Source organism: Oryzias latipes, chromosome 19 (genome assembly GCF_002234675.1).
Source record: "Oryzias latipes chromosome 19, ASM223467v1".
NCBI classification, from domain to species: Eukaryota; Metazoa; Chordata; class Actinopteri; order Beloniformes; family Adrianichthyidae; genus Oryzias; species Oryzias latipes.
In genome coordinates, this window is record NC_019877.2 from 388,553 (window position 1) to 403,956 (window position 15,404).

At 48.4% G+C, this 15,404-nt stretch overlaps 1 protein-coding gene and 1 non-coding gene across 3 annotated transcripts in view; both read left to right on the forward strand.

Moving 5' to 3' along the window:
• The window catches only part of LOC101156962 (serine/threonine-protein kinase LMTK1), a 32,940-nt gene extending 17,715 nt beyond the window's left edge, over positions 1-15,225 (forward strand). Inside the window, exons 1-12 of one of the 2 annotated variants that reach the window (XM_023949289.1) lie at positions 4,354-4,477; positions 5,010-5,089; positions 5,182-5,300; positions 5,504-5,591; positions 7,574-7,707; positions 7,987-8,071; positions 8,140-8,261; positions 8,633-8,782; positions 8,924-12,278; positions 13,057-13,186; positions 13,257-13,472; positions 13,649-15,225. In XM_023949289.1, the coding sequence (XP_023805057.1) occupies positions 5,269-5,300; positions 5,504-5,591; positions 7,574-7,707; positions 7,987-8,071; positions 8,140-8,261; positions 8,633-8,782; positions 8,924-12,278; positions 13,057-13,186; positions 13,257-13,472; positions 13,649-13,677 (4,341 nt within the window). In that variant the 5' untranslated portion in view covers positions 4,354-4,477; positions 5,010-5,089; positions 5,182-5,268 and the 3' untranslated portion in view covers positions 13,678-15,225. Of the gene's footprint in view, positions 1-4,353; positions 4,478-5,009; positions 5,090-5,181; positions 5,301-5,503; positions 5,592-7,573; positions 7,708-7,986; positions 8,072-8,139; positions 8,262-8,632; positions 8,783-8,923; positions 12,279-13,056; positions 13,187-13,256; positions 13,473-13,648 lie in introns of those variants that run through there. The other variant, XM_011473462.3, reaches the window with a different exon arrangement.
• Positions 7,758-7,858, forward strand: mir338-3 (microRNA 338-3). Its single transcript, NR_107227.1, has one exon. It is a non-coding gene; the product is annotated as a microRNA 338-3 (primary transcript).
• Positions 15,226-15,404: the final 179 nt, after the last annotated feature.

Consider the following 15,404-nt stretch of genomic DNA (forward strand, 5'->3'; position numbering starts at 1 on the left):
TGCCGGTTGCGTAACGGCGTCCAGGCTGCTGGCCCACGCCGCCGTCTGCTGGTATGCTAGGCATGCGGGAGCACGAAACCCCAGAGAGCAGGCCGCTCCTCCACAGCCCCGCCGTCTCTGCCTGCTCTGTGGAACAGTGGCGTTTGTTGTGTGTTCGATGGACTTCAAAAAGCAGATGTTCACTTCCGGCGTTTGATGTGAGACGCCAAAAAACCACAAAACAAGTTTAAAAGCCAAATCTGTTCACCGCTGGTTGAGACAAAGGAGTCTTTACCTCCAGGAAAACAGGCGGAGCCGTCAGTGATTAATGGCTAACATGTGGCAGAGCAGCAGTGGCGTCCACAGATCTATTACTTCAGGGAGGCTCCGCCCACTGACATCATCCGGGAGATATCCATGTTTCTGGAGAGAAAAATAAAGCCGGTTATTTGTCTGCAAAGATGACAAAAGTTCTGGATCCAAACTTCAGAACAGAAATGATGACAAAACGATGCAAAACTGCAAAAATAAACCCAAACTCCGCCCCTCAAAGCTGTTTCCATAGCAACAGCATTTTTTTCAATGTTTGTGGGCATTACTTTACTCATCTAACAGTTATAGTTGGTATCCACCTTCTTCACTTAAAGACCAGACACAATCTCAGCTGTGAACTTGACCTCTGACCTTCCTGAGGTCACTCTTTTGGGGTTAATCCTGACTCTGTGGATCACGTTCGATCCAAAGATCTTTGTCTCTAGAAAAGTCGGCTGGAAGCGTTTCTCCTCTCAAAGCTCACAAAGTCAATAAACGGTACGGTCAGAAAAGATCACATCGCCCCTAGAAAATGGTTTATTCCGGATCAAACCAAATCCAGTCAATTCAGTCACCATTTCTTTACGATGTTGGTCTGAGTTTCTATAGCAACCACTCCCACCAATCAGGAGTGAGCTTGAAAGCGGGCTACACAAAATCTGTCAAAGGTTTTGACTGTTGGAGATGGGGGGCCAGCAGGCTCCACCTACTTTTACTGAGGCACCTGATGGACAGGAATCAGAGTCAGAATGTTTATTCTGACCAATGGAATGACTCAGCTGTTTCTTCTTCTATAAAAGTTGATGAGATCTGCAGGCACTTCCTGTTTGGAACGCCGGTGGGCGGGGTCTCTCAGTCCAGTTCTCACATACGGTCAATGATCTGAACATGAACTTGTAATTATGACAGTTAAATGGCAAAAAAATGGGCGGGACAAACTTTACAGGGAAAAGTTAAAAACTGACTAATAGATCTGTCAAGAACAATCCATCCATCCATCCATCCATCCATCCTTCCATCCTTCCCTCTATTTTCTTAACCGCTGTAATCTTTTGGGGTCACTGGGTTGCCAGAGTGAGTCCCGGTTGCTCGTGGGTGAAGGCGGAGTTCACCTTGGAGGTCGTCAGCCTGTCACAGGCCTTTCTAGAACACTCAGACCTGAAACTTTTTTCCTTCACTGCATTTTTACTCTTTTTTTTCATCAGTTCAGTTCGAAGCTTTAAAATTAAACAGAGAAGATTCAACTCAAGTGCAGAAACCAGTCATCCATTTGGGTCTCAGCTCGGCGTTCCTGCCTCCGTCCCGCCGTGCTCGGGCGGGGGCTCCTGTGGGTGGGTGGGGTGTCCAGTGGGACCTGTTGAGGCCCGGTTCTGAGGAGCCGCCCTGATGCAGCTGTTCTCTCACAAAAGCCCAAACGCCTTCCAGGCTCCGGACCCAACAGGAAACATCTCAGCTGCTTCGTTCCCGACTGCTCCCATCATCCCAGGTTCCTGTCCAACCCCCCCCACCCCCCATCTCCACATCTGCTCCTCGTCTGCTGAGACGTTCTCAGTCAGTCCTTCAATCAGCAACAAATATGATATGAATAAAACCTTTAGGATCTGAAACTATTGCTGAAAGCAAACTGAGGATTAAATATGAACGTCTTAAAATCCCAGAGTCCATCTGTGGAAACCTGGACGAAGATCTAAACCACGTAGAGATGTTCTGCTCATTAAAACAAGAGATTAACAAAAACCAGGAAAGGAAAAAAAGCCTTTAGCTTCTGAATAAATGAGTTCCTGCTGCTTTATGTGACCCTGAAGAATAAAAAACACATTTTAAACGGTTTAAAAACAGAAACCGACTAATATTGAATCATTTTTCTGCCGTTTTTGTTTTTGAGCAAACTTGTATTAATTGTTTTTAGTTCTGGTTCTGTTTGGCAGAAAGCAGCGAAGGTGAGGAAAGTTTAGCACCGATCAAATATTCGACTTTTCATGATGGGGGCGGGGCCAAAGCTCTGACCTCAGAGACGCTCTGCAGCATTTATCATCATGAAAGCAGCGTTTGTCCCGTTTGCAGAGCTTTGGTCTCCTTTGGAAAAGTGACTGAATGACTTTTGCTGCTGTTCTAGGTTCTGAGGTTCTGAGTCCAAACCAGAGAAATCTTTCTGCTCTTCGTCTCCATCCGGTTCTTAAATACGCCTCAGAATAGATGATAAACTGTTTATTTACGTTCTTCAAACACTTAAACAGATAAAAAAGAGACTTTTTTCCGATGCAGGGGTGGACCTGAGGAGTTTTGGGGTCGAGGGCAACGACAGGCAACCCCCCCCCCCCCCCGCCCCTCCTTTCATACAGATTTTCTGTAGTTTGAAAGTGAAAATACTTTCTTTTTGTTTGTTTTCTTGGAGCTTCAGTCTCGTCTTTCTGCTGACGTTCTCTCCCTGTTTGGGTTTTCGGCTCCAGAACCGATGTTCTGGCTGCCCCCCCCCCCCCCCAGTGTCATTGTTCGGCATGAGAATGGGGGCTGAGCACGGCAGTGTGGGTGGAACCCGCCACTGTTTGTCCCTGTGTCATGTCTCTGGAGGGGTGGGGGGTGGGGGAGAGAATGGGTTCAGTGTGTTCAGACCAACCGGTCCAAACTGGTGCCGTGCCGGCCCACGCTGCCGGACAATGCGCTCCATTCTGCCTCGGGCCGGACAATGTGTGTGGGGGGGTGAGGAATGACCAGTCTGACAGAAGGACGAGGCGTCCAGCATCTTCTCCTCACAGGGACTGGACTGTGTGGAGGGGGGGGGGGGGGGGGGGGGCACAAAGAGCTGCCTGTCTGCTGGGGTGCAGCTGGAATCAGAGTGTCGCTGCAGGAGATGTGGAGGGCGGGGGGGGGGGGCTCGAGCAGGGAGGAGTCGGGATGGGAGCACGCCGTGGGGGGAGGAGGACAGACGCTGGTGGACGCCGGTTCTGTCCTCCGGAGGTTAGATCCTCTTCAAACGAAACGCCTCCAACAGCTGAGGGTCTGAGGGTCTGAAGGTCTGAGGGTCTGGAGGTCTGAAGGTCTGAGGGTCTGAGGGTCTGAGGGTCTGAAGGTCTGAGGGTCTGAAGGTCTGAAGGTCTGAAGGTCTGAAGGTCTGAAGGTCTGAGGGTCTGAGGGTCTGAAGGTCTGAGGGTCTGGAGGTCTGAAGGTCTGAGGGTCTGAGGGTCTGAGGGTCTGAAGGTCTGAGGTTCTGAGGGTCTGAAGGTCTGAGGGTCTGAAGGTCTGAGGGTCTGAGGGTCTGAAGGTCTGAGGGTCTGGAGGTCTGAAGGTCTGAGGGTCTGGAGGTCTGAGGGTCTGGAGGTCTGAAGGTCTGAGGGTCTGGAGGTCTGAAGGTCTGAAGGTCTGGAGGTCTGAAGGTCTGGAGGTCTGAGGGTCTGGAGGTCTGAAGGTCTGAGGGTCTGAAGGTCTGAGGGTCTGGAGGTCTGAAGGTCTGAAGGTCTGAAGGTCTGAAGGTCTGAGGGTCTGAGGGTCTGAAGGTCTGAGGGTCTGGAGGTCTGAAGGTCTGAGGGTCTGAGGGTCTGAAGGTCTGAGGGTCTGAGGGTCTGAAGGTCTGAGGGTCTGGAGGTCTGAAGGTCTGAGGGTCTGAGGGTCTGAGGGTCTGGAGGTCTGAAGGTCTGAGGGTCTGAGGGTCTGAGGGTCTGAGGGTCTGAGGGTCTGAAGGTCTGAGGGTCAGAAGGTCTGAGGGTCTGAGGGTCTGAGGGTCTGGAGGTCTGAAGGTCTGAGGGTCTGAAGGTCTGAGGGTCTGGAGGTCTGAAGGTCTGAGGGTCTGGAGGTCTGAAGGTCTGAAGGTCTGGAGGTCTGAAGGTCTGAAGGTCTGAGGGTCTGGAGGTCTGAAGGTCTGAAGGTCTGAAGGTCTGAAGGTCTGAGGGTCTGAGGGTCTGAAGGTCTGAGGGTCTGGAGGTCTGAAGGTCTGAGGGTCTGAAGGTCTGAGGGTCTGGAGGTCTGAAGGTCTGAGGGTCTGGAGGTCTGAAGGTCTGAAGGTCTGGAGGTCTGAAGGTCTGGAGGTCTGAAGGTCTGGAGGTCTGAAGGTCTTGAGGTCTGAAGGTCTGAAGGTCTGGAGGTCTGAAGGTCTGGAGGTCTGGAGGTCTGGAGGTCTGAAGGTCTGGAGGTCTGGAGGTCTGAAGGTCTGAGGGTGACGGAGGTGAATGGATGTTTGGGGCTTAGAAAGGTAAAAAATTGTAAGTTTTATTTTTCACAATCGTCTTGTTCTCAGAGATGATTTCCGTCTTTAGGTATTTATTGCAGGAAAAGGTGTTTTGAGCAAAAATCTGAGTTTCTGAGGTTTTGGTCTCATTTGTCTCAGAGGTTAAAAACCAAATGGTGGATTTTTGTGCTTCTGGTTCCTGCAGAGATGCTTTTAAACTTTTACTTCATATTCTTCTAGTTCTTACTCACAAATGTATTTATATTTAAATCACTAGGAAACCTAACAATTAAATATTTTATTCTGTTTTACAATTTTCATACATTTTATGACCTTTTAACTTGTTGAACATGAATTTTGAATGAAGACTGATAAAAATAATAATAATCTAAAGCATCTTTCTTATCTTTGACTGTTGTTTTCTTGCTTTTCTTCTGTTGTTTTTCTATTTAATTAACTTTATTTTGCTCCAAATCCTGTTGTTTCTTTCAGACTTTGATCATTTCAGACGTGAATCTGGTCGCTAACCTCCTTCCCGCTCTGTTCTCGTCTCCAGTTCAGCTCCTGAAGTCCGCAGACGTGGGCCGCCACAGTCTGCTGTACCTGAAGGAGATCGGACATGGCTGGTTCGGGAAGGTGAGTCCACCTGGGACTTTGGGTCTGGAACCGGGCAGAACCAGCAGGAACCATGGAGTGGATCCAGAGCAGACGTTGTGTGTTCTCTACAGGTTCTGCTGGGGGAGGTGACCTCCGGCCCGACCACCACTCAGGTGGTGGTGAAGGAGCTGAAAGCCAGTGCCGGCGTGCACGATCAGATGCACTTCCTGGATGAAGCTCAGCCGTATCGGTACACTTTTCGTGACTTTAACCAGATGACACTGCAAAACTCACAGATGCAGATTTGACTTTTAGAGCTAAAGAAAATCAAGGAAAACCTGGATTATATTTTTTGGTGTAAAAACCTGAGCTGGGAAGTTTTCATAGACGGTTCAGATTTCAGCCTCCTGTGTTTTCTGGTTTTGTGTAAAAACCCGGTCGTCCGCTCCACAGCGCCCTCCAGCACCCGGCGCTGCTGCAGTGTTTGGCCCAGTGCACTGAGGTGACGCCATATCTGCTGGTGATGGAGTTCTGCCCACTGGTGAGCTTCCACTCACATCCCAACTCAACCACTGACTCATGGCCCCTCTTTGGCCACGCCCACTCCAGTCAGTCAACTTCAACTGTGAGACAGAATATTTGAAAAAAGAATCCAGAAAATCCCAGTGATGGTTTTTAAATGATTTATACAGTTGATGGAGCAGAAAATATAACAAAAGTTAACCTCGATGCTTTGTAAAGTTACGCTGGTGTCAAAGGTCAAAGGTCTCCTTCAGCAGGTTTGGTCCATTCCACCATGCAGATCTGCTCCAGGGCTGGCATGTTTTGGGACTCTTGACTCCCTCTGCAGATTCTCTGTTGGTCCAGATTCTGGCTAAAACACTCCAGAACCTTGAAATGTTTTTGATGTAGCCGCTTCTTCGTTGTCATGGCGATGTGTTTGGGATCATTGTCCTGCTGGGAGATCCATTCTCTGTGTTCTCACTGATGGGAGGAGATTTCTGTCAAAAATCTCTCCATCCATGGATCCGTTCATCCTCTTCTTCACATAGATCAGTCGTCCTGCCCCCTTTGCAGAAAAACTTCCCCAAACCATGATGATTCCACCCCCATGCTTCACAATGGGCATGGTGTTCTTGGGATGCAGCTCAGCCTTCTTCCTCCTCCAAACATGGTGAGTGGAGTTTATATCAAAGAGTTCGATTTGATCACAGCCGATCCTTCTCCATATCCTCCTCTGGATCATCTGGGTTGTTTCCGGAGAACTTTAGACGGTCTGGAGGTGAGCTGGCTTAAGCAAGAGGACCTTTGGAGCTCTGCAGGGTTTGAATCCATGATTGATATGCGTTACCATAGTAACCTTTGCTGCTGTGGTTCCAGCTTTTATCCGGTCATTGATCAGTTCCACCGTGTAGTTCTGGTCTGTTTCCTCACGGATCATTTGTTCCAGCAGGTGAGGTCTTTCGTTTCTAAGAACTGCTCAGATGGTTGAGCTCTTCTCTCCAAACTGTTGGTTTGTTGTAGATTGGTTCATCCCAATCTGACCCTGGTGTCCTTAGACAGCTCTTTGGTTTTTGTTGTAGTGGAGAAGTTACAGTCTGACTGTTCAGGCTGTGGACAGGTGTCTCTGTCCAGGTAACCAGTGGAGGAGAGAAGAACTTCTTAAAGAAGAAGAAGCTGGTCTTTGTTGTTTGCAGGTGCAAATCCTTCTTTTCTGCTCCATTCAACAAATTCATTCATTCTAAATCAAATGATGGGATTTCCTGAATTCTTTTTTCAGTTTTGTCTCTGACAGTTAGTGTGAACATCACAGACCAAAAAAAAAAATCTTTTTTAGTGGAACAACTACAATTACTTTTTGCCTTTAAGGAAGTTTTGTCCATAAATTAATCGGAATACTTTCCCCTTTGAGGTTTGAATCAGTTGAGAGTTTTTTGTTCACATTCATAGAATCAGATTTGAGATCATTTTCAGAAAAAGGTTAAAACTCTGTTGTTTCAATGGTCAAACTGGAAACCATTTGTTTCTTTACTAAAGTCACACAGAGGGATGGAGGTCAGGGGTCTGCTGCTTCTAACGGCCTAGATCTGGACCTGCACTGAGACCAGCTCAGAAATATAACAATGGGAACCATAAAACATTTAATGAACTCCTTTAGTCTTCCTGCATCTTATTGAAGAACGGAGAAAAGAGGAGGAGGAGACGATATGAAACCATTTTTTCAGAATCCAGTCTGAGCTTCTTCTTTGGAGCTGGAGGAGTTTTTAAGTTCAGCATTCAGTTCCTCTAAAAAGATGGGGGAGAAGCAGCTTAGCCACTATGAGTGAGATCCTCCGTGTTAAAGCCGATCGGACATGGAGGCTCTGCTGGGAGACAGACCGGCTCAGATGGTCCGATGACACCGTTTGTCTTCAAACTGATGCTAGAGATCAGAGGACCTGCTGCTCTTTCATGAAGTCCTGGCAAACACTGCCCTCTAGTGGTCAGAGGTGGTAGCTTTCACTCCTGTCCTCTGGTTTCCAGGGCGACGTGAAGGGTTACCTCCGGAGCTGCAGGGCAAACGAGAGCATGGCCCCGGAGCCGCTGATCCTGCAGCGGATGGCGTGCGACATCGCGGCGGGACTCCTGCATCTGCACAAACACAACTTCACCCACAGGTAGCTGCTCACACGCCAACATCACTGCAGCAGGTGAGGCGGGAACCCGGGAACTTCACGGCCACTTCCTGAAACAATATCCTGGTGCTGCCCGAGTGCGGCTCACAGACTCCAGCATCAGTGATTTTGTTGCAGGCGGTGGCCACGCCTCCGTTCCAGGTCCACCAAAGACACAGGAGTTAGTTTAGTCTGAAGTCAGTCTGTTGTTGCATCTACATCCCATAAACATGCTCTGCAAACAGTGAGGAGGTGCTGACTGGTTTGTATCTGCTTCATCAGCGACCTGGCCCTCAGGAACTGCCTGCTGACTGCTGACGTCTCTGTGAAGATTGGAGATTATGGTCTGGCACACAGCAAGTACAAGGTAGACCTGATGAGCTTTTCTAGAACGTTTGACTCTACGTTCATATTTAACCATAAATGTTTCCTCAGGACGATTACTTTGTGACATCGGATCAAGTGTTTGTTCCGCTGCGATGGATCGCTCCAGAGCTGCTGGACGAGGTTCATGGAAACCTGCTGGTGGCTGATCAGAACCAACAGAGCAACATCTGGTACACGGGCCACACGCCAATCATGTAGACAGAGGAAATGTTTTGATCTGAGCTTTGAAGGCCTTTTCTTTGTATAAATGCGAACAATTCTGTTTTTCTCAGTCAGATTAGTCTGGCTAACATTAAACCAATGTTGGCAAACATCTCATCAGACGGTGTTTGAACAGAAAAACACATACAGTTGTGGAGTGATCTCGTCCGCTCATTTTAACATAAACAGTGTTAACCAGCATTCATAAAGGAGCAAAGCATGCTGCTAATTGGAAACGGTGCTGCAGTACCATCGTTACATGCTAGAGGCCACCGTTGAGTCAAATGTTTGCATCGTTGTTGATTGACGCATACTCGTCCATTTTTGATGGTATGTCCAGGTCTCTTGGCGTGACCCTCTGGGAGATGTTTGAACTGGGAAACCAGCCTTACAGACACTACTCGGACAGACAGGTGCTGACCTACGTGGTGAGGGACCAGCAGCTGCGCCTGCCCAAACCGCTGCTCAAAGTACCGCTAGCCGAGCGCTGGTGAGTCACACGCTGACATCTGAGAAGAAACACATAGTCTGACAAACCTAACCCGGGTAACTTTAATGATTGTGATCTTTCAGGTGTCCTATTGTAAAATAAATCTGCACCTTTTGAGTGTCTCGTTCTTTGGCCCCCCAGGTATGAGGTGATGCAGTTCTGCTGGCTTCAGCCTGATCAGAGACCAAATGCAGAGGAAGTGCACTTGCTGCTCAGCTACCTGTGTGCCAAGGGGGCCAACGAGGCCGAGGAAGACTTTGAGAGACGCTGGAACTCCATGCGCCCCAATACTGGATGCAGCAGAAGCACCTCTGCAATGAGCCGAGAACACTGTGTGTCAAACTCCTCCTCCTTTCCTCTGCTGGAGCAGTTTGTGTCGGGTGACGGGTACCACTCCGAGTCAGGAGACGACGTCCTGACAGTCACAGAGACCAGCCAAGGCCTGAACTTTGAGTACAAATGGGAACAAGCTCGAGCAGAGCAGCCGTTCATAGCCTCCCACTCCTCCAGTTCTTTGAGCCTGGCAAGTCGGCACTGTCAGGAGGCATTCTACCCACCAGGGGGCATAGTTGGAGGCTGTCCTCTGGAGAGCCTTAACCGTGGAATTTCTCCTTCTTACTATCAAGCCAAACACATCCATGCTCCAAGTGTGCTCCCGGTCCTCAGCGCTCACAGCCCCTCTGTGAGCAGTGAATATTACATCCGCATTGAGGAGCCGGTAGACTGCAACATTGATCCGGAATATACCATGGGTTCTTACAGTCCAGACTATCCAGGCAGTGCCGGGAGCTTCATGACTGGCAGTGCAGAGTCAGGTGAGTGCATGACCTGCCCCTTGCAGACAGAAAACATGGGTCCATACTGGTCTTCAGAGGTCCACAAAACCGATCTGTACGACTCCAACGACTCAAGTCCAGCCATCTCCCTGACCATGGAGCCACTTTTAGGACAAGTGTCCGACAGCAGCCCCCTACAACCCTGGGAGTCCAGTCACTATGTGTCCTACAAAAACCAAGATGGGGGCTACTACTATGAGCCCTCACCGCCTTTAGGAGTAGACCACTATCTGCTTGGAAATGAGCATCATCAGGAAAGTTGGGGGTCCAGAAGTCTCCGTCAGGCTCTGGGTGAGATGGAGTCCTCACCTGTCAGCTCACGCCAACGGACTTACAGAGATTCCTACTTGGACACAAGTCAGACGTCTATCCTGGGAAAGACCGTGACGGGGGGCTACTACGACATGATGGGCTCTCTGAGGAAGACCATGCCCAGCCACACCGGGCACAACAGCCACTCTGTTAGCATCAACATGGAGACCCAGGGGGCTCTCTTCATTGGACACAGGGAGAGTGACTCAGAGGAGGACGAGGATGACATCTTCATCGAGAGACACAGCTGTAACACTTGGCCTTCGAAGCACCGCCACTCCAGTGCGAGTCACCACAGGCGAGCCAGTCACAGCTGCAGACAGGACGCCTATGCCGACTTCCACTACACCATGCCAAGTACGGACATCGAAGACTCCTGGCCGGAGGACCACAACCTGGTCTTCCACTCTCTGCCAAAACCCATCGACTACCTTGAGCCGCATCAGGTGAAAGACAACAGTGCCTGCCTGAGTCTGACCAACCCCATGGTACCATCTGACAACTGTAACGCCTACATCTACTTGTGCCGTGAAGTGGACACTCAGCCAGAGTCTAGAGATTGCTGCCACCCTCAGTTTGTAGACCCTCTCACTGGCCTGTTGGTGAGAAACAACAGCTTTTGTCCCAGCTACAGTCACAGCAGCTACCTTACTGATAAAGCCACGGACATCCCAAACAACGAAGAGCTGATCAATCTGTCACCGGCTCCTGGAGGTCCCATTGTGTCTAAACCTGCCCCAAAGAAGCCGGAGGACAGTGAAGAGCAATACGCTGATCTCTCAGCTGATAAAACACCGCTCAAAGAGAATAGGGATGGACCAATCAAAGAAAAGATAATGCAGAAACCACCAGAGCCTAGACTAGAGGAGGTGGCCCTGACCATGACCAAAGCTACTCCACCTCCTCCAGACAACATGCATGTGATGGTGGCCCTTATGGATCCTCAGTCAGAGATCAGTCCTAGTGCGGACAGCGGCATGGAGCGGCGGGGCTCAACTGTAAGCCTTGCTGACATCCTGGACTGCAGCGATGAAGATGACACCACGGATGAAATCACGGATGTCACTTCCGGCATCTTTGTCGACGAATGCTCAGAGCTGAATTCTTCTCCTGCCATCAAGTCCCTGCAGAAGCAAATCGGAACTCCAGACTCCATGGACTCCATGGACCTGCTGTCTGTTGCTGGCTCTTGTGAAGGTCTCAGCCCTGCATCCTCTCGTCCCTCTAGTTCACCTAAAGCCATGGACAGCGGCTATGACACCGAGAATAACGAGAGTCCTGAGTTCGTCCCAAAAGAGTCCCATGAACAATGGCCTTCATCTCAGGGAAAGCCAGCCCTTGAAACCAGTCTGGAGGAGGATGAAGAGGGGCATGACCCAGAAGACGCTTTATTCAACGACGATGACGATTTGAAAGCCTCAGGCGCTCTTCAACCACTAAGCGATAAGACTCCATACCGAGACTCTGCCTACTTCTCAGATTACGAGAATGATAGACAAAGTAGAGAGGAGGAAGAGGTGAGTGAACAGAATGACAGCGAGAAAGAGGGGGGGCAAATAAAAGAGGAGGAACCCAAAGTCGATGTTGACCTGAAGCTCCAAGCAGAATCCTCTTCTCCAGAGATCCGGGAACAACTGTTCGAGGAAAACCCCCGGCATGAAGAAGAGGGGTCCCCTCAGGGGCTCTCTGACTCCTCAGCAGAGGGATTACTGGATGAATGGCCGTCCCACGAGGAGACCTCGTCCATGGGAGACTGGGCAGCAGAGGTCGTTGGAGCCATGGAGGAAGCCATCGGCGCCCTGAACGGAGACTGTTCTACTGCTTTTAAAGCTGATGACAGAAAGAAAGAGGAGCATAAAACATCCATTCAAGCTTCAGAAACAAACGAGGAGACACCCGTGAAATCAAGTCAAAACAGGCCGTCGGGGACATCCGGTGAACACCCCCACGTCCTGCCCAAAGACGAGGTGGCCTTGCAGCACACGGCACATGCCAGACGGTTCCTCTGTTCATCAACGCCGCCACCGTCCACTCCTCCTGCAACAGAGGGAAGAACGTGTCCGGCTGAAGGAGAAGAGGCTGACGAGGAGGACGGAGACACGGAAGACAGCGACGAGTCGGACGAGGAGCTACGAACGTACAGCGTGCAGGAGCAGAGTGGGGGGGAGGACAGCGAGGACGAGTGCCATAGGGTGCCCATCGTGGTGAGCGACTGCAGCGAGGCCCGGCTGCGCAGCCTCCTCAGGAAGCCAACGCCGCTGACAGCAGACAACCTGGAGGAGGAGCTGGCGCGCAAGACGAAAACAGTGACCTTCTTTGACAACGTTACCGTCTACCTGTTTGACCAGGTGAGAGCACACTACTTTAACTACATTTGTCATTAGAAACAAAGCTTGTATTCCATGTATTTGGCATCAGGCAGTACAGAGCCTTTGTGCTATTTTCTTTTTTTTTTGGTGGAATAAGTATACAATCTCACACAGGTTGGAACAAATATATAAGTAGTGGGGAGTAGAGAAAATAGGAATGTACAATGACAAATTAAAGTTGTAAGTGGCTTTGCATCGCAGACGCTACCCACCCCCACCAACGGCTTTTCTGTTAGTTTTATCTTCATTGCAACATTTTACTTTTTGCTCACCTTGGTTTATTTACAGGTCTATGTCATTTTTAGAAGAACTTGCTAAGTATATTTTTGCATCACCTTGGCAAAGGACGTTTGTTTTTGTTGACCACGCCCACATTCCAAATATTTCCATGTTGTATGTCATATAGTTTCAGCTTGAGCCAATGATTCATGTATTACATGAATATTCCAGCAAAAAATGTTCAAGCAAGAGGCAAACACCACAAAGGAGTTTTGTCGTATTGTGAAACCTTCCTCTAGTGGTCTTTGGGAAAACTGCAACCTTTTGTTTTTCTTTTTTTTTTCTCTTCTTGTGCAGTAAATGCAGCCCCACACTGATGGTTTCCAAACACTTATTTTTCTTCTGACTTTATGGATAAATTGACTGATCTTGAGTGAGACCGAAGACTTTGGAAAAAATGAAGAGTTTCTGTCCGTTAGCATCTTTTATATGCTTCTTTCTTTGCTCAAACTCAACCTTTCTACTGTGGAACCACCAGGAGAGCCCGACGAAAGAGCTGACTGAGCACATCCTCACTTCAGGGACGGAGGACCAAAGCTCTGGAGGACAAACCCAGGAGAAGCTGAACGCCTCTGATGACTCCTCAGACGGAAACATCTCCGAGGAGAGTGAGTACTTTTTCACTTTCACTGTAAAGGTTTCTGAAACATCGGCCGGTTCTCACCGTTTTTCTGTCAGGCGGAGGCTTTGAGTGGGATGATGATTTTACCCTCCACCCTCTGCCGACATCCTCCACCGTCAATGACTCCCCCCCACCGCAGTCCTTCACCAAAACCCCAGACCCAAAACCGCCCGTGCAGTTGTCCCGCTTCACGGTGTCTCCGTCCAGTGTGTCCCGTTTCTCACGCTTCTCCATTACCCACATCTCTGACTCGGATGTGGAGTCAGCTGGAGGTTGGTTTCAGCTTCAGCTTGGAGCTTTTCTTTAAACACCAATGACACACGCAGTGTTTTTTCTGATCAGTGTTTTCAGTGTTTGAGCATGACAGAATAACTGGTTTACATCGGAGTGTCATCTGCATATATGATGCTTTTCATGTTTAAAACGGTATTACTGCTTTGTTTTGCAGGAAGCAGTGAGGATGGAGACAAAGAGTGAACAGGAAGTGGAGAGCTTGACTTCAGCATGACTGTTCGGATACCAGAAACGAGCCGGTGCCTCTGAACGCTCCGTTCTACAGCAGAAAGAGAATCCACATAGTAAATCCACAGAGGACTAGTATTTATTGATAAAATGACGAGACCAGAAGAGACTTATTTTTTGGATCAAACAGGAAATGAACGAGCAAACATCATGTTTACCGCCTTCTACTTTTTCCTGCAGAACGGGAGGGGGGGGGGTCACAAATGTTTGTCAACAGAAGATCAGTGCTTTAAAAAAACTGTACAGAATCACAGACTTTTTACCTTTCAGGAAATATTTTACGTGTATAATGTAATAAATTGTAGAAGTTTGACATATGAATAGTTAATATTGACTGGCCCAGGTGGAAAACATGGAGACTGTTAGCAAACGTCTGTTTCCTTTCCAGCTGGTCGGCTCAACAGCTCAATGACTTATGAGGTTTTGCTTTGTTGCATCAGGAATATTGTTTCTTATTTCCCATCTGAACCTTCTGAGAGCAGTGCATGCTTGGCTTCAACTCTTCAGATCAGTCCCTCAAACTGTCACGTGTTCTGCCCTGTAGAAGAACTGCAGACAGGCCAGAGGAGATCGTTGGATGCAGCTGTTTTTGGACCAATACCGGTACTTCATCACATTGATGCAAAAGTCGTCTGAAACAGGTTTCACGGCCACAAGCGCAGAAAAAGTCGGTTTGGTTGAGAATTTGTCCGTTTGTGTTGTCACCAAAACATGAAGGAGAAATGTCAGTAAGCAGCCTGACGGAGCAAATCAAACATCTGGAGATCCGCTTCAGGTTCTGGTCGGGATGATAGGAAAAAACCCTGTGACTCGTCTGAGATGAACCTGCTTTCTTTAAATAGGTAGAAAGAAACTAAGGACCAGGTTTTAGAGCAAAGAGGGAGGGGGCGGAGCCTCAATATTGTCGGTTAAAAATCTTCCAACTTTTTTCTCAAAGTCATCAAGCTCAGTCAAATCTGAGCTGAAGGCTGTGGAGGATTTGAGGCTCCTTCCATCTTTAGAGGTGACTCTGAAAACAAACCTGTTTGGTGAAAGGTATGCCTTGCTTCAGTGATCTGTCAAAGTGACCTCATGACCCTGAATGGAGCGAAACGTCTGATGTCTGCAGTCCAGACACAAACATGAGGCCACTCTGCGGTCCAAACTTAGCTTTGGAAATAGCATTAGCATGCTACATTTAGCATCAGGCTGGATTGTTGCTTATCTCGTTTAGCATCTGCATGCTAACAGGCGTGGGGAATGGAGTTTAAACATGCTAATGCTAGCATGCTAACAGGAAAAAAATGCCAAGAGGAAATATTTATAGACATAAAGCCGATCCAAATATATTTTATTATTTATTGTTGCCCTTTAGACAAATGCAGAGTAAAATGCAATATATTTCAGATGAAAAGCTCCTTTCTGGAAAGTCTATTGTTTTTGTAAAATGTTTTTGCCCTGAACTACGACGGAGTGCTGGGCCGCCATAAAAGGAAAAAAAACTACATTTAGGAGAATAAAGTTTCAAATTAAGGGAAAACTTAAAATTGACATAAACCATTTTCCAAATCCAAACTTTTACAACAATAAAGTTGTAAAATGAACTTATGTCTATAAAGACTCTCATTCATCCAGGTTGATTCCATCATAGTAGTAGGTTTAGGGGCCGTCATCTGGACTCAGGTTTTAAAGTTGAAGACGTT